Source organism: Rhincodon typus, chromosome 3 (genome assembly GCF_021869965.1).
Source record: "Rhincodon typus isolate 14 chromosome 3, sRhiTyp1.1, whole genome shotgun sequence".
In the NCBI taxonomy this organism is placed as follows: Eukaryota; Metazoa; Chordata; class Chondrichthyes; order Orectolobiformes; family Rhincodontidae; genus Rhincodon; species Rhincodon typus.
In genome coordinates, this window is record NC_063334.1 from 95408169 (window position 1) to 95433296 (window position 25128).

The 25128-nt window shown below is 38.5% G+C and overlaps 1 protein-coding gene across 4 annotated transcripts in view; it reads left to right on the top strand.

Annotated features, from left to right (window-relative positions):
* The window catches only part of tnpo1 (transportin 1), a 122941-nt gene that overhangs the window by 78115 nt on the left and 19698 nt on the right, over nucleotides 1–25128 (top strand). For all 4 annotated transcript variants that reach the window (XM_048595394.1, XM_048595393.1, XM_048595391.1 and 1 more), the window contains exons 16-23: nucleotides 1980–2087; nucleotides 3660–3818; nucleotides 3901–3988; nucleotides 4125–4223; nucleotides 10148–10243; nucleotides 14143–14218; nucleotides 15262–15361; nucleotides 22258–22332. In XM_048595394.1, coding sequence (XP_048451351.1) covers nucleotides 1980–2087; nucleotides 3660–3818; nucleotides 3901–3988; nucleotides 4125–4223; nucleotides 10148–10243; nucleotides 14143–14218; nucleotides 15262–15361; nucleotides 22258–22332 — 801 coding nt within the window. The remainder of the gene's footprint in view (nucleotides 1–1979; nucleotides 2088–3659; nucleotides 3819–3900; nucleotides 3989–4124; nucleotides 4224–10147; nucleotides 10244–14142; nucleotides 14219–15261; nucleotides 15362–22257; nucleotides 22333–25128) is intronic.

Below are 25128 nucleotides of genomic sequence, written 5' to 3' on the forward strand. Positions count from 1 at the left end.
ACTCTTTGGGTTAAGAAATGTCTCTTCATCTCCGGTCTGAATGGTCTACCCACCTCCTCAGAATGTGACCCCTGGTTCTAGACACACCCACCATCAGGAACATCCTCCCTGCATCTACCCTGTCTAGTCCTATGAGAATTTTGTAAGTCTCTGAGATCCTTCCCCGCCTTATTTGTCTGAACTCCAGCAAAAACAATCCTAACCTAGTCAATCCCCTCTCATACGTCCGTCCCGCCATCCCTGGAATCAGCCTGATAAACCTTTGCTGTAATTCCCTCGACAGCAAGACCATCCTCCCTCGGAAAAGGAGACAAAAACTGCACACCATATTCTAGATGTGACTTCACCAAGGCCCTGTATAACTGCAACAACACATCCCTGCTCCTGTACTCAACCCCTCACAATGAATGTCAACATACTATTTGCCTTCTTTACTGCCTGTTGCACCGGCATGCTTACCTTCAGTGACTGGTGCACAAGGACACCCAGGTCCCTCTGCACACTCCCCTCTCCCAATTTACAGTCGTTCAGGTAGTAATCTGCCACCTTGCTTTAGCTTCCAAAGTGAATAACCTCCCATTTATCCAAATTATACTGCATCTGCAATCGATGTGCCCACTCACCCAACCTGTCCAGATTATGCTGAAGGATTTCTGCATCCTTGTCACAGTTCACCCTCCCACCCAACTTGGTATCATCTGCAAACTCTGAGATGTTACATTTAGTTCCCTCATCCAAATCATTAATATATATTCTGAATAGCTGGGCTCCCAGTGCCGGTCCCTGTGGTACCCCACTACTTACTACCTGCCAATTTGAAAAGGACCCATTAATTCCTACTCTTTCCTCTCTGCCAACCAGTTATCTCTCCATCTCAATACACTTCCCCCAATTCCACGTGCTTTAATCTTGCACAATAATCTCTTACACGGGACTTTGTTGAACGCTTTCTGAAAGTCCAAATGTGCTACATTGACTGGCTTCCCCCCTTGTCAACTAGTTACATCTTCGTAACAGTTATGGCTGTGTACTTAAGAGGTCAGAATAAGAGAAATGCGGTTATCACAAAAGTTTTCTGCTAGCTGCAAGTAGTCACTGTTCCCTCTGCAACTAGGAAGCTCCACATGTGCCCTTTGGTGTGCCTGACGAATGGCTTCCACGTGCCTGCCTTTCAAATCCACGCAGTTGAAAAACAAATTGAAAAGAACATTGCAAGGACGCATTTATTTTCCAAACTTCTTGATTCATATGTCTGAAATGGAAATGCTCTTATCTGGCTGCTATGTTTTGATGAAACATTATTGTAGTGCAGGTTTTTCTTTGATTTTCTAAATGTTAAGGCAAAATAGTGACCTGGCATATGTAGTCTTTCCTCAGTCTACTTTTCAACTTTACCATCTTTGGCCAACACCTCAATAAATATCACTTTTTCTACGTTAGTCTTTCAGAAGATCTATCCAGGAAGTAGTCTCTGATTAGCTTTCTGTTGGTTAAGTTCTCAAATAAGTGGCTAATGCAGGTCTGGGCGCACTGGTGCTTAGACACCAGTAATCTATACATGTGTATACCCAATTTAAATAATAAATCATCAACTGGTGTTGGAGCAAGGAGGAGAATAAAATTAACATCAGTAAATGGAACTGGCATTAAGCAACTGATTCAGTGGATTTTTTTCAACAAATGAGAATTTTTTTAAAATTAGAAACTGTGTTCCCATTATAAATTAGTAAAAATGGATGGACAATTTCTGGAGCTAAGCCTTCCCGAATGTACTGGTACCACTAAAATGTATTCACAATCTCTGCACGTTTAAAGCTGTCCATTGCTTTCTAAATTTAAATTACAAAGATAATTAGTTGATATAAGAGCTGTTTAGGATATTTGTCATAAATTTTACAGTTATGTAAGAAAGGCTCCATTTTCTTCACTGAATTTTCAGAAGTAACATTCTGTTAAATCTAATATGTTGTGTGTTACAGTGCCTGTCTTCTGTTGCCACTGCCTTGCAGTCTGGCTTTCTTCCATACTGTGAACCTGTATACCAGCGTTGTGTAAATCTAGTCCAAAAGACGCTTTCCCAAGCTATGGCAAGTATTTTAATACTACATATAAATTGTCCAAGAGAGCAGTGATTTGTTAAATGTCATTATATATGATGATTGCAATAAATCCAATCAAGAATTTATAAGGAACCTCTTTAGCCAATGTTGTTAGAATTTTAAATTTGATACTACAAGGAGTTGTTAAGAATAATGTACAGCTTGAAGTTGAATTCATGTTTTCTATTTTGTGCTTTAAGAGGAAGGGCAGACATGGTTTAGTTTTATTTGAGTGTTTTTGTGGGTTAGTATTTATGTACCTTTTGATAAGATTTTCAAGCCTTCATGTGAACAGTTCAGTACGTGAAAGGAAAGGAAAGGACTGGGCTGTTGCTTAGCAACATGGGTCCACTAACATACAGAGGCAAAATAATCCATGAAGTCCATCATTGTGATGTATGCCAAAAAATGAATGCTAGACGCTGCATTTGGGGCACTTGTGCACTTGCTCTGAAATTAAATTAATGGTTTAGTTTGCAACTTGTTTTTGGCAACTTGTTTTTGGCGACTTAGGGGAGACCGATGAGGGGAAACAGCGTTTACTGGCTGCAGAGAAAGTTGTTGAAAGGAAGCGGTTGCAGTTATACCAGCCTGGGCCTGAACAAGTGGCCTTCATGTGAAATTAGTTGTTGCTCTTCACGGGTTTGGGATCTTATAAACAGCGTTCATTCTAAGCTGCACAGTGCACGGCTGCTCCAGTATTCAGCACATGTCGATTGGTGTGCCAATGCAGATAAAAAGAATAGTGTGAATTGGACTTCTTTACTGATGTCTGTAATGATGTATTTACAGTCTTTCATTTTGTTTTTCTTGTTTGATAAATGCTTTATTTTCTGTGTAACAGTATACTAAAAGTACACTGGCAGCCTGTTGTGAATGTGTTCAGTAACTGACATGCAGATTAAAAAAGTTAGGATCTAACAAGCTGATTTTCACCTTGAGATCTGACTTTCTCTATACTAATATCAGCTAGGATTATAACAACATGAATGGTACAAGATTGATATGAAGAGGTGAGATAATAGGCGTGAGACAATGTTATGTTAATAGGGTCAGACAAAGATGAGTGCATATACTTTACCAGGTGAACCAATTGGATAGACACACTTTTTTTTGGCATGAATTCTACAGACTTTATTTTAGCATGTTTATTTGTCAATTTGTTCATCAATCCATGAACTATTTATTTTATTCAATATTCACTAATGTTAATTATGAATGAGTATTGTTATCATGCTTAGCAGCTGATTCATGGTTGTAATTGGGCAATATCCGTCCATCAACTCGAATTTAGATTTTTTTTCCCTTATTTTTGAATTTAAGAAACCTCCCGTGAAAGTCTATGGGCCATTCTACAGCACAATATCAAGGTTGCCAGGAGTAGAAGAGAGGACTAGATCAATGGAATAATGATTGCTGACAGTACTTAGAAATACGTTCAGGCTTCATCTACACATCATCTGAGTACACTTAGTTTCAGGCAGATAAAATCAATATTATTGTGATCCAGATTGTTTTATTGTCTTGGTCTTTGCTCATGTCATTATTCTTGTATTATAGTTGCATGGTTCCCAGCCGGATCAGTGTGAGGCCCCAGATAAAGATTTTATGATTGTGGCACTTGATTTACTGAGTGGTCTGGCTGAAGGCCTTGGAGGAAGCATTGAGCAACTTGTAGCACGGAGCAATATTTTGTCGTTAATGTACCAGTGCATGCAGGTAAGCAAATGTTCTACTGTAACAACTTTTTTTTTTCTAATTCCAAAAAGAAATCAAACCATTTTTTTCTTTTTAATTATAGGACAAGATGCCCGAAGTACGGCAGAGTTCATTTGCCTTATTGGGTGATTTAACAAAAGCCTGTTTTCAGCATGTGAAGCCTTGCATTGGTATGCAATGTTGTCTTTGTTCACTTGTTTCTGTCACAATACACATAATGTGAAATTCACAGCTAATAAATTCGAGGATGTATATTTTGTCTTATACATATATTTTTTGTAACTCCAGCTTTGTTTCTTATTGCAGCTGATTTCATGCCAGTTCTTGGAACTAATCTGAACCCAGAATTTATTTCGGTGTGTAATAATGCGACGTGGGCAATTGGAGAGATCTCAATTCAGATGGGTTAGTATTTGATGGATATACTTCACACTGTGAACTTGGTAATAAATATATGTTTAGAACCAGAGGTGTTTTCAGCACATGGTCAGGCATCACACAACGTCAGGTAATAGTCCAGCAGGTTTATTTGAAATCACAAGCTTTCAGACTGCAGCTCCTTCGCCAGGTGCAATGAGAGAGACGAGCACACAGCGTTTATAGACAGAGAGATCAAAAGATCGTACAAATGGTGTGAGTGGAGTGTCAGATAATAAGTCACTGCAGATGACCAAGAGTGTTAGACTGGGAGTAAAGTGTCAACAGCTGAATAATTAACGAAGGGATGACCTATAATCTGATTAAATGAGGCAGCAAGATAATTACAAAAGATTAAAAATAAGGTGGTGTTGGAGACAAACTATATGACTGGAGTAACATGATAGGTATGAGGGTTGCATCCTGAGGGTCTAACCAAAGTAATAAGTAAATTGGAATTATACAGGCTAGAGAGATCATAATTTATCAAAGTGATGCTGTCAAAATGGGGCAGTAAGGAAGATTTTACAGACACACAACAGTGTGGTGGAGTCACATGTAGCGCCACATGAACCCAAGATCATGGTTGAGGCCATCTTCATGGGTATGGACCTTGGCTATCAGTCTCTGCTCGGCGATTTTGCATTGTTGTGTGTCTCAAAGTCCGCCTTGGAAGATGCATACCTGAAGATCAGAAACTGAATGCCCTTGACCACTGAAGTGTGGCCTGACTGGCAGGAAGCATTCTTGTCTGGCGATTTGTTGGTGCGGTGTCCATTCATCTCTTGTTGTAGCATCTGCATGGTCTCACCAGTATACCATGCCTCGGGTCACCCTTGCCTGCAGCGCATGTGATAGACAACATTGGCTGAGTAACATGAGTGTCTGCTGTGTACGTGGTGGGTGGTGTTCCCACGTATGATGGTAGTATCCATGTCTGATGTGTCTTGCAGAGGTTGCCATGGCAGGGTTGTGTGGTTGGCTTTGCCCTGAAGGCTGGCTAGTTTGCTGCGAACAATGGTCTTTTCAAGGTTTGGTGTTTGTTTGAAGGCAAGAATTGGAGGCGTAGGGAAGATCTTAGCAAGATGTTCATTGTCATCGATGACCTGTTGAAGGCTGCAAAGAAAATGGTATAGTTTCTGCACTCCAGGTAAGTACTGGACAATGAAGGGTACTCTATCAGTCATATCCTGTGTCTGTTTTCCGAGGGGGTCATTGCAGTTTTTCGCTGTGACACATTGGAATTGGTGATCAATGAGTTGAGCGTCATATCCCGTTCTTATGAGAGCGTCCTTCAAAACCTTTAGGTATCCATTGCGTTCCTCCTCATTGGAGCAGATCCTGTGTGAGCACAGGGCTTGTCTGTAGGGGATGGCTTCTTTAATATGTTTAGGGTGGAAGCTAGAGAAGTGCAGCATCATGAGTTTATCTACCTGTAAAGTAAGGTATTGAGGTGTCTGTCTTTCGTGTTATATGCGACCCCACCACAATGTTCTGAATCTGTAAAATCTTCCTTTCTGTCCTGTTTTGACAGCATCACCTTGATTAAATTATAATCTCTCTACCTTAATTAGTTTGTACAGTTTTGAATCACTTATTACATTACTTTGGTTAGACCCTCGGCATGTGACTTATATCTGTCATGTTATTCCAGTCATCTAGATTGTCTTCAGCACTATCTTATTTTCAATTTTTTATAATTATCTTTCAGCCTCATTTAATTGGATTGTAGGTCATCCCTTCACTGGTTATTCAGCTGTTGACACTTTACTCACCATCTAACACTCTTGGCCACATGTGGAGATTTATTATCTGTCACATGAGTTGTATGATCTTTTGATCTCTGCCTATAAACTGTGTCTGTGTGCTCTTCTCTCGCTCGCTCGTGCTCTCGCTCGCTCGTGCTCTCTCTGTCGCTCACGTGCTCTCTGTCTCTTGCTCGCGCGCGCTCTCTGTCTCGCTCGCTCGCTCGCGCGCGCTCTCTGTCTCTCGCCCGCTCGCTCGCCCGCGCGCGCGCTCCGTCTCTCGCCCGCGCGCGCGCTCCGTCTCTCGCCCGCGCGCGCGCTCCGTCTCTCGCCCGCGCGCGCGCTCCGTCTCTCGCCCGCGCGCGCGCTCCGTCTCTCGCCCTCTACCTGACAAAGGAGCTGCACACCAAAAGCTTGTGATTTCAAATAAACCTGCTGGACTATAACCTGAGGTTGTATGGCTTCTGACTTAGTCCACACCAGATCAACACCACCACCTCCACATCGTTTTCAGCACATGGTAAGCGACTATTTGTGATGCATCTTACTTTGAGGACTCCAAAATATATTCCTCCTTGTCCTGTCCTTTTTATTTAATCTTGTATTTACCTGTGCATATGTTTTTTTTTGCTTTAAAAATTGAGTGGTCTTTGCTAATTTCCCTGAGGCAAAACGTTCCGCATTGTAGCAACTCTGACCCCAACCATCCTGTTCATTAATTATCTTTTCCAAATCTCTTTCCTTACTTCAAGATTTGAAATTGATTACTTTGTCACACTGAGTTTAAACGTGACTTTTTGTCATGTTTTAATCAAAAAAAGTCCCCTGTTCACTCCAGTCAAAGACTTCGTAATTTTTAAAAAAAAATGTTTTCTCATGTCCTACCCTGTGCCAGTGTAAATAATTTCAACATACTGAGCCTTCAGTACCAACTTCCCTAATCCTTGATATCTCAGTGAATATTTGTTATGGTTGCATCATGGTTATTTTCCTGGACCAGTAGTATACAGAAAACATGGATGACTTTGATCAGTTCTCAGCATTGATTTTTGACTCTTTAAATGAATGGACAAAGAAACCTGTTAATTATCACCTACCACAGTTAGTACTTCTCCATGTTGAACATCACCTTGGAAGAAGCACCAAGATATCAAAACTCAATGCATGCTCTGGTTTGTTCGGCTTCAATGTGCCACCACCAGTTCATAGCACAGCGAATGATCAAGTTGATCGAGTCCTGTAGGACATAGCTGCCAGACCGGGCTTCTGGCAGGTTGTAAGAACCAAATCAAGAGAATAACCTACATGTCCAGTTGCTTGCCAATATTTTGCAGATTTGTTTATCACAACAAAGAAAGAAGTTACCACCAATACAGCTCTTGTGGAGACGCTGTCCACAGTATGATGACAGGACTACTATTGTCATGTCATGTAGATGCAACAGTGTGTAGTTGGGATAAATTATGAACAGATATAACAGCTCTCATTGTATCCATTAAGTGCATGCCCCCACACACACTAACTTCATGGCACAGTCTTTATGTTTCTCCATTAGCATATAACTGATACTGGTTATTGAATGGTATATAGAGTAATGCTAGATATTCCTGAAAATGAAGCACCAACCTGGTGAAGCTACAGCATAGAACTAAATGTGTGCTAAACAAATAAACAGAAAGGCAGGCCACTATGGAGCTATGTTATCCTAACTTTTCTTCTGCTCTGCAGACTTCCGATGTCTGTACTGAGAGATCCATGCGACTGTGTACAACTAAAAGGGAACATTTGTATGCACAGAACCAAGTGATCCCATGTACAATAGAACAGCAAAGCTCTGCAACTCTGCCAGTTGTTGATGGTGTTGAAAGGTTAAGCAAGTAACAGGAGGAGCATGCTCCAGGAATTCTCCCAGTTCACCAAAACCTGAGTTCATATTGTGGGTACAAATGGCTTGGCTGAAGTCTTTGCAGCTATCTTCAACTAGAATTGCCAGATTACTGATTTCTTGGGGTCTACACAATATTTACCTGTTTCAACTAGTTCATTTCACGGCATGTGATTGCAGAGTGTACTGAACGTAATGTCTGTGCCCGGCAATAGACTTCCTTTAGGAAAAACAGTTGGGCTCCATAAGTAGCAGTTCTCAAACTAAACTGTTCCACTACAGCTATAAATATTCGCATCCTGGTGTTATGGAATATTGCTCTTTATGTACGGTGCAAGACTCCCAATTCAGTGCAGCCTACTGCAATTAAGAACAGATTGTTGATAACTCACACCATCAAAGTTATGAAGTAACCCTTAGTGCAAGTAATGTAGTTGGAACAGACATACCAATACCATGTCTAATAAGACAGGTCGCAAGCTAGCTATCCTGCAGTCCTCGTGTCATCATCTGACTCTTCTTAGTTTCTTCACCACCTTGATCAGGTATATGATGGTATAGTGTATCACAGAATACTGACTTGGAGATATGTTACCATTCCTTCAATTTTGCTGAGTCACAGTCTTGAAACTCCCTAACTAATAGCACTATTATACTATCACTGCAAATTGCAGCAGTTCACTAAGACCACTTCTGTCACCTTAAGGTCAGCGAGACATGGGCAATAAACATCGGGCTTGTTGGCTTCTATATTCCAAAGAATGACTTAAATATATCTCTCCACTTTGTTTTCTATCCTGGTATGTTCAAAACTGAACACTGTACTTATTTCTAACTCTGACCTAAGCCACTTGAAAATTGGAATAGACACATCTGTGAGATGAATGAGTGGAACAGTTTCAGGTCGATAACCTTTTATCAGTTTCATCCAATGTTGGAAATGTAACCAGTTTGAAGAAAATGAAGGTGCAATAAAGAACAAAACCAAAAGGTTTGTGTGGGGGTGAATAGAATTATAGGATGGTTACAGCACAGAAAAAGCCATTGCCCTGTCATGCCCGTTGCGAGTCTCTCGGCCAGAGCACTTCAGTAGGCCCCATTTCTGCACCCTTTATTAAGGGGAACCCTAACTTTATTAATAAAGAGTAAAACCAAAGCCAAAAGAGGGATTGAGCTCCACTTAATTACTGAATTCATAGGATCATTGACCGTACTAAGATGGGATCAATGTTCAAGCAAGGAGAGAACAATTCAATCTAAACCAAAAAGTTGGAGCAGTGTAATGATTTGAATAAAGTGAGCAGAGCATGACAGATTGGGATGCAGTTTAGTGGCAATAGTACATCAACTAATAAGATCACTTGAAGAAAAACGGAAGGAAAACTTGAAGGGAAAAAAAGGCACTGTATCTGATTTGCATGAAGCATCTGTGATTCTTTGCCATCTCCTTGAATTAAAGCAGAGATAGTAAACAAATTTGTGCCTTCCTTTTACAAGGTTCAAATCAGAAATAGTGAGAAACCAGAATCTAATGAGTGAGGAACTGAAGGCAATGAAAATTACTGAAATTAAAGAAATTTAATGTCAACAAGTTTCAAGGATCTAATGGCCTAATAAGAGACAGTGGGTGCATTGGTTGTGACTGTCCAAAGTATCCTACATTCTGACATGTCCCTGTAGATTTGGAGGTAGCAAATGTGCCACTGCTGTTGGAGAAAGGGAGAAGAAAATTGGGATCTTGAAGCTAATTAGCCAATCTTCAAGAAAACATTGGCATCCGTGTGTTTTTTTTTAAAGGTAGTATCAGTGGATTTACAAAAATGTACAATTAGAATCATATGGTTGACAGTCTTTCTGAGGATGGAACCAGCAGGATGGACAAAAGTTGTCGGGGAGAAGCAAAAATCAATGGATGCAATGCATTTGTATATGAAAAGATCCTGCAAAAGATTGTTGTAGAATTGAAGTAAAATATTACCATGCTCTTTTCTAAGCCTCCATTCATATGCACATCATTGCACAGTGAGGAATTTGGATGGTTTTCATTATCTGCTGAATGTGACAAACGATTGCTGATTGATTCAAGAAATTGATGTTAACTGAAGACATTTGGAAAAGTGTGCAGTATATATTCCACCCTGAAGGTCTCTGACAGAATCAAGTTCAAGGATACAATTTTATTTGCAACTAAATTTGCAGAAAAAGTGCAGAATTTTAAAATTTAATGGCTGAAAATCTGCCTTTAGCTGGTAAACTCTTCACTAATTTTATTTTTTCATTAGGGATTGAAATGCAGCCTTATGTGCCAATGGTCTTGCACCAGCTGGTGGATATCATTAATAGACCTAACACACCAAAAACGTTACTGGAAAATACAGGTAACTCATATTGGTTTTGTAGGATATTTAATTTGTTGAGCGTTGTGATTAAGAACGTATGAAAGAAATATTTAAACTGCGTAAGTAATAATATTTGGATGTTGACAGAAAAATATAGGCCTGTTTGCAAAATACCTTATTCAGCATTAGTTATATTAAATTGTTTGACTTAAGCTTTTAGATCAGGCTGCTGACCGCAGTCAAGGGCAGTAGTTCTACCTATCAGGTTGCCCTCTTGAGTGACTCAGATTAGTATGGGATGATATTTAGTTTGTGCTGGTTTTTGTATTCATTGAGTCTTTACGAGCCTCAAATTTAGAGATGCTGAACAAACTTACGATATTGTATTGCTAAAGTTTCAAAACTTCAAAATCACAAAAGGATATTTTGTCTAAATCGGAATAAGCTGGAAAAGCTCAACAGGTCTGACAGCATCTGTGAAGAAAACATCAGAACTAATGTTTTGATACGTTAACTCTGATTTTTTTTCTTCACAGATGCTGCCACACCTGCTGAGCTTTTCCAGCAACTTCTGTTTTTGTTCCTGATTTACAGCATCCGCAGTTCTTTCGGTTTTTATTTTGTCTGTGTTTGATTTACAAAGGTCAGCCTTTAAATGTGAAATTCAGTATAATAGAAATACATTAAGCTAGCTATTAGATTACATGATTTTGAGTCTTGTAAGTGCGTGATAATTGGAACAAGCTTGTCAATTCACTATCAAATGCACGGTCTGTTTAAATACCTTGAGAAACTATTGTTAGCAACAAATCAGTTTACGAATGCTGAATTAAATAAGAATTATATTTAATGTTAAAAATGAACCTATTAGACACAGGATGTAGGAGCAAAAAGAGGCTACTCAGCCCATTGGTCTGCTCTACCATTCAGTGAGATCATGGCTGATCTAATAATCCTCAACTCCACTTTCCTATAGAATAAGTATACAGGTCAAGGGTATGATGGAAAATCTTGTACTTGGTTGCGTAAGTGTGGCTGCAACAACATTCTCGAAGCTCAACACACTCCAGGGCAAAACAGCTCATGTGATCAGCCAATCCTTAAACATTCAGTCCCTCCACCACCAGCACAAAGTGTTAGTAAAAGTCAAAAAATAAGTGTCTACCAACCATTTCTCCTTTAACAGTACTTTTCAAAGTGCAGCCTCACTGCATAGAAGGACAAGGACAGCAGATCTATGAGTACCGCACAACCTTCTTTACTGTTGCTGGTCAGAATGCTGGAATTCTTCCCTAAAACAGTGTATGTACACCACGTGGACTTTAGCAGTTCAGGAAGGCAGCTCACCACTGCCTTCTGCGGGGCGGTTAGGAATGTGCAACAAATGCTGGGACTGCCAGTGATGTTCACATCTTATGATTGAATAAGTATATTATTATTATCTATAATTTTTTTCTGACAAAGACATGGAATTTATTTCATTCGTTGAACCCTGTGGATTGCTTGGTACTCCCATGAATGAATCTTTTTTAATAAATGCGTACAGACCTTGCAACTGACATGGAGTTCATTTGACTCCTTATCATATCTTTTGATGGTTAATGAGCGCCTAGAGTGAGGGCATTTATAAGCTTGTTCCTCTTTCTCGGCATTTGAGTAATATTTAGGTTCTTCAAATTGTAAATGCAGGTATGCAGCAGGATGCTGCACAGCAACAGTAAATGTAAACAAAATGTTGCACGTTTAATGAAGGATAACTGATCAACTGTATCTTCTAAATATGCTGTGTTTAGAGTTAGGGTTGAAGAATTATGTTTTGTGTCAACCTGCTGTCTTAGAATAAAAAAGAGACTTAATGGGGTTTTCTGTAATATAGGGATACTTGCCCATTGTGTATCCTGTATAGAAGTTGCCAGTGCTTTCTTACTTCAGTCTTAAACTTACAAAATATCTCCAATATACACATTTAGATAACCTTAGTGCAGTTCCAGAGTTGGTTTTAAAGTCTTACTACATGCTTTGGCAACCTGGTTGCTTAGCTCTCTCTTTCTCTGCCTGACATAAAACAAAAGACTGCTGAGGCTGGAAATATGAACTAAAAAGAGAAAATGCTGGAAATGCCCAATAGGATCAGGCAGGATCTGGAAGTGGAAACTGGGCAAATGTTTCAGGTCACATGTGTTGCATCTCAGCCTTTTCTACTTCTGATGTATAGCCATCAGCCTGAAGTATTAACTGTTTTTCTTTCCACAAATGCTCCTGACGTGCTCAAATATTTCCAGCATTTGCTTCTGCCATTTTTCAGATCAATGCCTTTTGGACAGAATCAAATTCAAACTGTTTTTCGAATTTGAAATTTTGTAGTCTTATTTATTTTCCTGCAGCTCTGGTCTTTAGTGAAGTGTTTAAAGTAAATAGTCCATAAAGAGCTGTTTCCATAGTTAATGGGATTTTTTTGGACAATGATTAGAAATTTTATGTAAATATTGATAATTTAAGCAATTTGGTTAAAAAGTGAAGAGTTTTATGCTAATGCACTATTATTCAAACTGAAAATTTATTTTGTGTGCAACTTACATGGTACACAACTTGCAAGAAATGTCATATTAATTGGCCTACATCATACAGTTTGATCAGTATATCCTACACTGAACTTTATTTTTGAATGGACATTCATCTGCTTTTCTGCATGTCTCATCAGATTGTTCATGAATGCTTGTTTTAATGAGAATGTTGCATAGTTTGTGTCTCTTGAACGTAGGTTTCCCTCCTCTGCTTTATATGAATCTGCTGGATTTTTGTAACGTCCTTGTAGTTAGCTTGGAGTAATCCTAAAACCATTAATTTTTTCTTTCTGAATGATAACCTTTTGTGAGTTTAAAGAGGAACACTTCTAAAACACTTTGTTCATTTCCATGTTTTACATTACCTGATTTTACAGAAATATCTAAGTGGATATTGTAAGGTCTTTGAAAAGAAAACTAGCTCATTTAAATGAAGGAAAGAATTTCTGTTCTTAAATTTCTGTTGCTTTGAGGAAAGCTGATAGTTTTCTTTCTACTATTAGTATCTAGTAGCTGTACACATGAGAATAAAATTTATTTTGAAGATGTTAATAATGTATTTGTTTCCCACTCAACATTCTCAATGCATTTGCAAATTTGTCCTTATTACTAACCCAATATAGAAATCTCAATGCTTTTGATTTCTTGTGATGGATAAATTGGCATTTTGCATTGTACCAATTCTCAAATAAATTGCATTATAAACATTAGTAAGTGCTTCTGTTTTGTTGTAGTTAACTCAAATTAGTGTTTAGCGTACAAAGTGAGGGGTGAGCAGATCTATTCTGTCACTTTTACATTCATTGATTTTGCCTGTATTTGGTAATATTAGAGAAACAGAATAATGCAAGAGACTGCTGAGTACTCAGACGTCCTTTCTAAGAATATGCTTCATATTTGAGTTTGAATACGTAGTTATACTGCATTACGCATAAGAAGAAAGCTTGAGATTTGATGCTAACATATTTAAAAAAAAGTCTTAATTGGTAAAAGTGTGACATGCCTCCACTGAAACAAATTTGTTTGCTTACAACACTAGGAATTGGAAGGGCTGTTAAGTTTGATACATTTTTGTTCAGTTGGAAGGGTTAGTTTAAAATGTAGGTGTGCTTTGGGAGTGTTCCCTCTTTTAACGTACTTTTTTTAATTTTTTTTTTTGAAGATTGCACCATAACGTCTGCCTCCCTTCAGTGGGTGGTAGTTAATCTAATAATCAACACAAAAAGATGATCTTAATTTTGTTATCATACACAGATTCTGTTGATTTCTGTTTCTGAGTTATTTGTTGTTTTTTCTTTATTTTTCTCCTCCCCCTCATTTGCTCATGTCTTGGTTGGCGTTTGGTGGTGTATAACCGTGATTGCGTTACCGTAGCAATAACAATTGGTCGTCTTGGTTACGTTTGTCCTCAAGAGGTGGCCCCCATGCTACAGCAGTTTATAAGACCCTGGTGTGTATTATTCAATCTTTATTTAATTCATTTTCCTCTTCACTCTTTCTCTATCTCTTTCTCACTTATAGCAATAGTTTTCAGTTGATTGCAAATTCACAATCCTTAACCATTGCCAACCATGTGACTAATCTTGTCCTATCAGGTTTGTGATTTTTCAGTAGCACTGTTACGTGTATATTTTTATTTTATGTTGTGGCTAACAACTAACTGATGCATGGGGTAAGATTGTCACATGCTTGCTGTGTTGAGAGGCTTGATTATGAATGTAAAAGCATTAGAGAAATTTTCATCAGAATGATTAAATTGCATGCAGGAATCTTTTTTAAAAATATAGAAACGCAGAACTTTAAACTTCTGTTGATTGATTGAGAAACATTCTGAAATTATTAACTTTAACGTCAAACACTTTGCTTGCAAACTGTGAAAGTCTTTTGTTGTATTCAGCTTGTATGAATACCGGCTTGTGTTCCACCTTGTCTTATATTCAGTCATTTGTCTTTCACATGCTGCTTCTTTTAAATCGAATGCGTAAAGTAAACCTTGTATTACTGAATATCTTGTATTCCGAAGGATGGCATTGTTGCAATGATGGGGTTAATTGAGGTACTTTCTAAAGTGAACTTAGTGTTTGATGGAATAATCAAGTCACAAAGAATACATGTATACAGTTTTGTTCAATTTTTATTTTGGAAGTGAATATTAGTTGACTTTAAATAATACTTGATAATGCATAGATTTCACAAAATAAAGCACAATTGAAAACGTTAATATAATGTTTATAACAAAGCTTAACAGAGACCACATTATTGGTTGACATGGAGCACATTAAACTCTCCAGTTTACTTTCGAAACTTTAGTATTAATTGTAATACTGCTGTCAGATTTGCCAAGACGGCAAATTGAACCTAAATTAACTGCAGCATATACATTCCATTGAATACTATTCATAGATGTGTTGTGTGTGGTGCATAGTGCATTAAAACAAGTTCTGTACATAACCATTGTTTATACATGACCTTTCTTTAAACACTATTGAACAGGTGTACTTCCCTGCGAAACATAAGGGATAATGAAGAAAAAGATTCTGCTTTCCGTGGCATTTGCAGTATGATTGGTGTCAATCCAGGAGGAGTTGTACAGGTGATAAGCTGAGACGAGTTAATGTGCTAACTTCTTGGTAGTAATGATTATGATGAGACTAAAAATGGGAGCCAAGATGCTACCATTATATTTGATTTGCTGAACTATACCTTTTTTTTTTCCACGAATGGAAGTGGAATGCTTCCTAAAATCTTTAGCATAATTGATAGTATTATAGACTTTTCAATATATTTTACCAGCAGTTTCTTGAATGTTAGTTGAGAGTCGAATAACATGAACATGGTCTTGCTTAAAGCAATATTTCTGTTTGGTTCCTGTGTGAAGGTCTGTTCTATATCAATGAAGAGCCATTTTGGTTTTGTACAGAAAGTACTTGATTAACAACCTGGCATGTGCAAGAATCTTCACTCTGCATGAAATGTGGGCTTCTTATTGACTCAATAATCAACAAGTTTATTCTTTTCATTTGAGACTTTTCATTGAAAAATCTCAATGGAGCAGGGAGGGTATATTGTCTCAAATTCAAATATTTTAGGTTTTTAGATAATAACTGCTTAGAATTACGACTGTTAGTTTTTCACTGAATTACTTTTGGCTTTTTTTATTCATACATGGGATGAGGGTGTTGCTGGCTAGGCAAGCATTTATTGCCCTTCTCTAATTACCCAGAGGACAGTTAAGAGTTAGCCATATTGCTGTGGGTTTGGAGTCACATGTAGGTAAAACCAAATAAGGATGATAGTATCCTTCCCTAAAGGACATTAGTGAACCAGCTGGGTTATTCCTTATGATTGACAATGTTTCATGGTCATCCTTTGACTTCCAATTTCAGAATTTTATTGAATTCAAAATTCCACCATCTGTCATGGTGGGATTCAAACCCGAACATTACCTGGGTCTCTGAATTAATAGTCCAGTGTTAATGCCTCTAGGCCATCGGCCCTACTAATGCAGGTAATCATTAATCCAACCAATCCAAGATAGGTGAATAGCCAAAATGACACGTTAAGTAAGCAGGAATGAGCGCATGATCTGTTCAAATTAAGTGCTTTCCTGCAGTAGTGTCGGGGCAATGGTTGGAACCTCTGACGAACCAGACAAGAAGACAATATCTTCAAGATGGAACTTTACTGGTTGCACAAAGCATAAATGAAGTATTCACTGTGTGACACTTCAGGACTGCTCCTAACAAAGACATAAGCCAAACCATCGTTGTGAAGAAAGTTAATAAACAGAAGTTTACAGAAAAAGAAAAAAAAAATCCATGACAAGGAATGGCAAAAGAAGCACCTTCAATATAATAGAAAACTCAACTGTACCGCACACCAGAATATCCAGATATCTTGTCTGAAATTATAGTGCAACTGGATTCCAGCTGAAAGATGAGCACCATATTATTCCTATCGATCCATTGCTGAGTCTGGTAAGTGATCTAAATTATGCTGCCTTCTGCTTTTATGATTACAGCATATCGTACAATAGCACTCTTTTAAATGTACATGACAGTAATATTTAGCAAGATCTTTCAGCTGCTAAAATGTTATAGATCATTTGTCTTTACAGTAAATATGAAAACTACCTCATTGCTTAAATGGATGTCGCTAATGCAATTCTGTTTCCCCAGGTAACACCCATCGGCATTTCCACAAAAGGTGCATTTGAAGTTGACATATTTTGACCACTTCTGACCTCCGGAACCAGAGTTGAGGCTTTAGCTATGACCGCTGTGGAAGATGAAAATGAGAAGCCAGTTTTTGTATTACAGAATTGCAGTCTGTAAAAACTTGACCCATTAACATCAGAGGCAGAAATACTGTTCACAGATAGTGATGCTGCTGTCTCTCCAATCCTAATCTAAGAAAAGATCAAATAAACCATTTATTTATTTCACAAGTAGTGTAAAATATTGACACTACAATCTAGCTTCATCACAATGGATGCCTGTTAAGCACAATGTCATATTGAAATATTGGACCTACCTGATTTTTCAAATATCTCGAATCGGGACTTAGGACAGGCGTTTGACTCCTTTCATGTGCTCATTAAAGGCCAAATGCTTGTCCTGTCGTTCCACATTAGGGGAAACCCAAGGAGTAGTACCACCCAGATCCATGGTACTTCTGACTGGTGTCTGACTTCTGACTGCTGGCAATCAAGGAGAGATGATTGTCCCAAAATTCAGTGGTTTCAGTAGGCAAGAGGCAAGGTTCCTGTGAAGGCTTGACAGTTGTCCACTCCTTGATTATTTAAATAAGCCCTGACACGTCATTTTGTAATGGCTTCAAACCAGAAATAGGCCCAGGTGAATTTCTATTCATTAAGGTTCGTTGCTAGTAATGATGAATTTTGTTCACGAAATAACACTGTTTGTTCTAGGCGTGGTCAGAACAACATGGAAGTACAACATTATGAATGTACATTTTTTTAAGAATGTGTCAGAAAGCTTTTAATTCTTGAGTCATAGGTTTCAAGGATAAGACCGAGCATATATTACCATAAACAGTGAGGAGTTATTGGTAAGCTGCCTCAAACTGCTTATGTCCACATGGTAACAATGCTTCCACATTACTGATCAGTGTAGTCAGGAAGGTAGTTCAAGGATTTTTGATACACGAATAGAGGAACAGTGATGGGAGGTAGTGGTGTTCCCATGCAGCTGTTGTTCTTGTCCCTCTGGGCTTAGGAAGTTACTGGTGAGGAAGTCTTCTGGCGAAGATTATTTGGTAACTTGCTGCAGTCCACCCTGTAGATAATGTGTCTGTTGAGGAGGGGCTGTGTGTTTTGATTGGATAATGTATTGGTCAAGTGGGCTGGTTTACCCTAGATATTGTGTTTATTGAATAATATTGCAGTTGCACTGATCCTGACCTGAGTGTCATAATTATACTAGTGAACACTAATGCTCTATTTTTTGGATGATACTGCAAAGACATATCCAGGTTACTCAGAGGCAAAGGAGGAAATACCTGGGGCATTGGCAGATATCTTCACATCCTTGTTGACGACAAGTGAAGTTCCAGAGGACTGGAGATTAGCAAATGTTGTTCCCTTGTTTAAGAAAGGATGCAGGATAATCCAGGAAACTATGGGCCGGTGAGCTTGATGCCTATGGTGGGGAAAATCCTTGGAAAAGATACTGAGGGACAAGTTATGTGCGCATTTGGAAGAAAATGGACTAGTTAGTGACAGGCAGCGTAGTTTTGTCTGGGGAAGGTCATGTCTCACCAAACTGATTGAATTTTTGAAGAGGTAACGAGGACAATTGATGAGGGAAGGGCTTTGGATGTAGTTTATGTGGACTTTAGTAAGGCATTTCATAAAGTCCCACATGGCAGGTTGGTACAAAAACTAAAATCTCAAGGGATTCGGGGTGGCCTGGCTAGATGGATAGAAAACTGGCTTGGTTGTGGACGACAGAGGGTAGTGGTGGAAGGATGTTTTTCAGAATGGAGACCAGTAACTAGTGGTATTCCACAGGGGTCAGTCTTGGGTCCTTTGTTGTTTGTAGTATGTATAAATGATCTGAAGGAAAATGTGGGTGGTCTGATAAGCAAGTTTGCTGATGACACGAGGATTCGTGGAATTGCTGATAGTGCCAATGATTGTGAAAGTATACAGCAGAATATAGATTGGCGACTTGGGCACAGAAATGGCACATGGAGTTTAATCCAGACAAATGCGAGGTGATGCATTTTGGAGGATCAAATTTAGGTGTGAATTCTATTGTAAATGGCAGAACCCTTCGGAACGCTAACATTCAGACGGATCTGGGGTGCAGGTCCACAGTTCCCCGAAAGTGGAAACGCAGGTAGCCAAGGTGATTAAGAAGGTATATGGCATGCTTGCCTTCATCACCCAGGGCGTGGAGTACAAGAGTTTATAAAACCCTTGTTAGGCTGCATTTGGAATATTGTGTGCAGTTTTGGTCACCACACTACCAGAAGAATGTGGAAGCTGTGGAGAGAGTACAGAGAAGATTCATCAGGATGTTGCCTGGTCTCCAGGGCATTGACTATGAGGAAAAGTTAAAAAGAGTAGGATTGTTTTCACTGGAAAGACGGCAGCTGAGAGGAAACCTGATAGAGGTCTGCAAAATTGTGAGAGGCATAGATAGGGTGGATGGTCAGAGGCTTTTTCCCAGGTTGAAGTTTCAATTACAAGGCAACACAGGTTTGAGGTCAGAGGGGGAAAGTTTAAGGGAGATGTGCGAGCGACGTTTTTCACAGAGTGGTAGCAGCCTGGAATGCATTACCAAAAGAGATGGTGGAAGCAAGCACATTGAAGACATTTAAGAGGCACATAGATGGGCACATGAATAGGGAGGGAATAGAGCGATACGGATTGAAAAATGTCAGGTTTCTTTTTAGATTAATTAGGGCATGATAATCAGCACAGGCTTGGAGGGCCGAAGGGCCTGGTCCTGTGCTGTACTTTTTCATTTGCTCATTTGCTTGTTCGATTGAGAGAGGGATAAGGATTGTTATGCATTTTTTTGTCAATTCAAGGAATATATGTATTCAGTCAGGAGTTTCTGCCTTGGTCTTCATGTAACTGAACAGGCTGATTCTGAACCCACAGATCTTTGGACACATTGTGAAGTAGTGGGATCTGGAATACTGGTTCTGCTTTTCTTTCTACTCTGCTTCATCATTAAGATATTGTGATTCAAAGTGTAATACAGCTTGTTGGACAAGTTGTCACAATTTTGAACAATTGAAGCACATTTCTCTCAGTCACTAATGTCAACGCTGCCACACTTCAAGATGACCTTACAGAATGCCTTTAAGCATTTTTTCTTTTCTGCCCTGGAATGTGATCTGTTTGAAAGTTACAAGAACGGCACCTGTTGGGGGATGCACCTTTTAGCCATCTGTTTATCAAGTCCTAGCCATTGAATTTGATTTCCCAGAGATTGGCCTGAATGCTTGTGGAACTAGCATGAAGAAGGATGCAATTGTTTATTTGATTTGAATCCAGAGGGTGGGGTTATTGTTGGTGAAACTTCTGTAGTACTCTTCGATTGTGTATCAGCAACATAAGTGTCACTGTGGTACAGAAATATGGTGGTGATGGCTGCTTTTCATATTGGGAGTTTTATTATCAAATACTTGTGGCTATAGTTTGTACAAGGCTGAGTTAGCACAGCTCATTGTGTTTGGTATCTCGTCATTCATGATGGCCTTTCGAGAGGTGAATGGAAAGTATTTAAGGATTGTCACCTTTGACATTTGCAGGATGTGAGATCTTTGCCTGAGGAGGTGAGGGTTGTTATGAGTTTCGTAATGGCAGCATTTAAGTTCAGGCCGAATCTCTTCTATGCAGAATCGAAGAGATTGAGAGTGGCTTGCAAATTTAGTACAGTGAAGAATAGTACTGCTGCCATGCAAAACTATTGATCATCTTTGTCAATTTTGGCCAAGGGCAGATTCTTGGGAATAGAGAAATTGCAGAGCAAGAGTGCAAGCAAAACCATTCTAGGTATTCATTTGGCTGCAGTGAGATATAGGATTGTAACCAGCTGATGGTAGTCTCACCGAGATGGCTAAGAGTGGAAAGGCATTGGAGGAGAATGGTGCAGTGAATTGTACGAAAGGTGGCAGATAAGTTGAGAAGAACCTTGCCAAACTTTTAATACTTCTAGATCTATCTAGACTAATCATTTTATCTGGTCTGGTCCAATAATTTTGTGACTTCCTATCTTAAATGTTTTGATCATCCCCTGGGTCAAGACCACTGTGTTAGTCTCCTTGATAAACAGAGAAGTTCTGCCAGTTGGATCATTGCCAGATGTTCATCGTATATTTCCCCATAGCCCTATCGACATTCTGATCTGTGTTTTCACATTGTGCATCTATAAAATACAATTCATTTGTCTTCCTTGATGATTTTGTACTTTTTGCCTTGTTTCATTTTCTGAATCATTTTGTATTAATTTCTTCTTTTTTAGCTATGGTATATACCATCTCAGTGTTGTCCCTTTTTTCTAATGTATCCATGGTGTGGCATTTCTGTTTAGTTCTTGCATTTTATGGGGATATATTTCATAACTATTGATCAGTCTTTAAATGTTTTCCACATTTATTATTTCTTTTTTGTCTGTCAGTTGTTTTCTAGTGTATATTCCACATTCCCTTTCACTTTTCCTTTTTTGTCTCTTTTTTCAATTTATTACTTGGGTCTCATGTCAAATAAAGGCCATCAGTCTTTATCTGAAACATTATTGTGATTGCTGCTGTCTGGCTGTTCCCTTGCAAGTCTCTTATGTGGCTACTTCAGTAAAATTGAAAATTATCTGAGATTAGAATAAGGCAGTAATGTTTTTATTTCACAAACAGAAACCAAAGTTGCTGGAAAAGCTCAGCAGGTCTGGCAGCATCTGTCACTGGACCCGAAACATTAACTCTGATTTTTCTTCACAGATGCTGCCAGACCTGCTGAGCTTTTCCAGTCACTTCTGTTTTTGTTCCTGATTTACAGCGTCCACAGTTTTTTACAGCTTTTATGTTTTTATTTCACTTGTGCTTGATGTTTGTTATTGACTTGTTTTCATCTGGGAAAATACACAGGAGCGCAAAAACAGAAAAGAAGGCTTCACATGGTTTGGCTCATGTACATCGCCGCTTTAGTTTCTTAACCTTATCCCTAAGTTTAATTGGTGACTTGTGCTGTGGATCTCCAGACCCATCTATGTTCCTGATTTTATGTTTCTAATATAATGATTATCAAACTATCCTATTTCAAATATTCTTTTACTTGTTACTAAAAGACCATTGTTGTTTAACCCAGTTCCAAACTGTATAATGGGTAACTTTAAGACAGATCTGATTTCCAGATGGTGAATTGATTTTTATTAGCATCTCTTTAGGGAGCTTATGCACATCTGCGTGCTTTTTTTTTTTAAAAACATGTTTATATCGGAGATTTTTTTTTTACAGGACTTCATTTTTTTCTGTGATGCAGTAGCATCTTGGATTAGTCCCAAGGATGACCTTCGAGATATGTTCTACAAGGTATGAAGTCTCTTTGTTCTTGAAATTGCTTGTTTTGGTGATTTTAACAATAGAATGAAGACAGGAATAAGAAGCATTTCATTTTTCATAATGTCTACAAATTACATTTGTTTTATTTAGATGTACAAGAATGCTGAAATTCACCAAGGAGAAATGGCATATTTTTGAAGTGCTTTTTCATTACCTTAAAAATCTATTATAACTGCAGATCGTCTCAGCTAGAGAGGTTTACCCTAAAAGTTAAAGATATGATGAAGATAGTCTTGACAAAATCATATGTAAATAAATTGAAACATGCCATAGTTTGTAGTGTCCAATTGGGTAATCTAGTTTGCACCTCTTAATAGGTTAGTAAATATTTTGTGACATCACAGTTCTTGAATAGTGTCACTTTCTATTCAACCATTTCAACAGCACTGCTGTTGTGTTTTTTTTTTAAATCCCATCATAGGATATGGGATTTGCTGGCAAAGAGAACTTTTTTTGTGATGTTTGTTTCAGCCCAGTGTGGTCTGTAGAGTATTGTGAAAGAGGGTTCATTGATTTCCTGATAATTATATTGTTTCCAAGAAATACTCCTGTCCAGGTATTGCTATTGGGAATGACCGACTAGGAAACAGAAGTTAAGTAGGAAGCTAATTTTGGGTCTGGCAGCATCTGTGGAGAGAGCAACAGAATTAACATTTTGAGTTCAATTTGAATCTTCAAATGAAGGCCTAAAAGGGTGACCCCTAATTTTAAACTATGCACCCTAATTCTGCACTAACCCACAAGAAGAAATATCCTTTGAATGCCTGCCTTGTCAAGACCATTCAGGATATTATACACATTAATCAAGTCACCTTTAATTTTCTGAACGCTAGTGAAAACAAGCCTAGCCCGTTCAGTATATTTTCATAGGGCAACTCTCTTATTCCAGGTATCAATCTAGTACATCATCACCACCATCACCTTCTATTTACATCCTTCTTTAAGTAAGGATGCTGCACACATGAGACATGGTCACAACAATTCCCTGAATAACTAAAGCATAACGTCCTTACTTTTGTGTTCAATTTCTAATGTAATGAAGGATAGCAGCATCTCATTAACTGTTTATTATGTTAACTTTTTGTGACTCATGCACTAAATCAGTTCAATCCCCCTGCACCTTGGAATTTCACACTCGTTCTCCACTAGGTAATTTCATCTTCCTGTTAAAGTGAACAGTTTCACTCTTTCCCCACATTATGCTCCATCTGTCCAAATTATGCCTATGCCGTCAACGCTGTATCCATCTACAACCTGTTTATGTTGTCTTCAGAACATAATTTCCTGCTTAACTTGGCATCATCAATGAAGTTAGCAACTATTTCTTCACCTCCCTTTTCCAGGTCCTGGGTGCAAATCCTCAAAAGTTGAGGCCCCAGCACAGACCCTTGTGGAACTGTTCTCATCACATTCTGCTAATCAGACAAAAACTCATTTATGCGTACTCTTGGCTGTCAGAAAACAATCTTCTGTCCATGCTAATGTGTTGCTCCTTGTATCATGATATTTAGCTTCCACAGTAACTGTTAATGTTGCATCTTATCAAATGATTTCAGGGAAACTAGGAACAATACATTTACAGGCTTCCTTTTATCCACAGCAACTGTTACTACTTTAAAGACCTCATTTCTTTTTGACATAACTTGATTACTTTAGATTTTTGTAAATGCCCAGCTGTAATCTCCCTTAATGATTGATTCTAACACCTTCCCATCAACAGATGTCACGTGAACCAGCTTATTGTTTCCTGTTTCCTGCTTCCCTACCTCCTTGAATGAAGCAGTTTTATTTGATGCAAGTTCATTTTAGCTGGTCCACCTTACATGCTCACATTGTTGCCCTTACTTAGGTTTAAAACACCATTCTTAGACCAAAAATTCTCCCTTTTCAACCTGCATTTAATATTCAGTCATATTGTGGTCACTGCTACCAGGCATGCTTTTACTCTGAGCTCATTAATCAATCATTTCACATTTTCTATATGAAGTCTTAATATAATTTGCTTTCTGGTTGGTACCAAAACCTGCTGTTCGAAGAAGTGCATCTTGAAAGCATTCTGTCAACTCCTTATGCTGGGTTACTGTTGACAGTACTTAGTACTTAGTAAGGAAATCACGGGTCTGGGTTTAAGGCAGGAAAGTGGAATTGAAGATTCAGATCAGCCACAATTCGTTGTGAATGGCAGAGCAGACTCAGTAGGCTGAGTAGCCTACTTCTGTTTTGAGTCTTAATATCTAATACTGATTTTTGAAGTTTCTATGTAGATTAAAGTTACCCATGAATATTACTGTCCTTTATTATAAGCTGCTTGTATTGATTGTCCCACATTGTGGTTGCTGTTAAGGAGCCTGCAAACCACTTCTACTAGAGATTTCTTTGCCCTACTCTTCCTCATCCCCATGATTACAGAGGGGGAATAGCCGAACCCTTCTGATAATTAAACTAAAACACAAGCCCCAATCTGTTATGACGGGAATAGTGGTTCCCCTCTAATAATTAACCCCCGGGACATCCCGAGAAGCTGGCCTTTCCCCTCATAATCTATTAAAAGAAAGACAATCCCTGATCGTCACTTCATGAATAACAAGAAACAATTTATTTATTTAACCCTAACAGTGAACAAATTAACAGAATTACCAACTAACGGAACAATTTGCCCTATGTATTAACTATTCCCTAACTGGTCTAAATTCTACTGGAATACTGTTCAAATAAACAAAGTTGCCACTTAATCTATTGATTTCTTATTAATTGGGTTTATTAAAA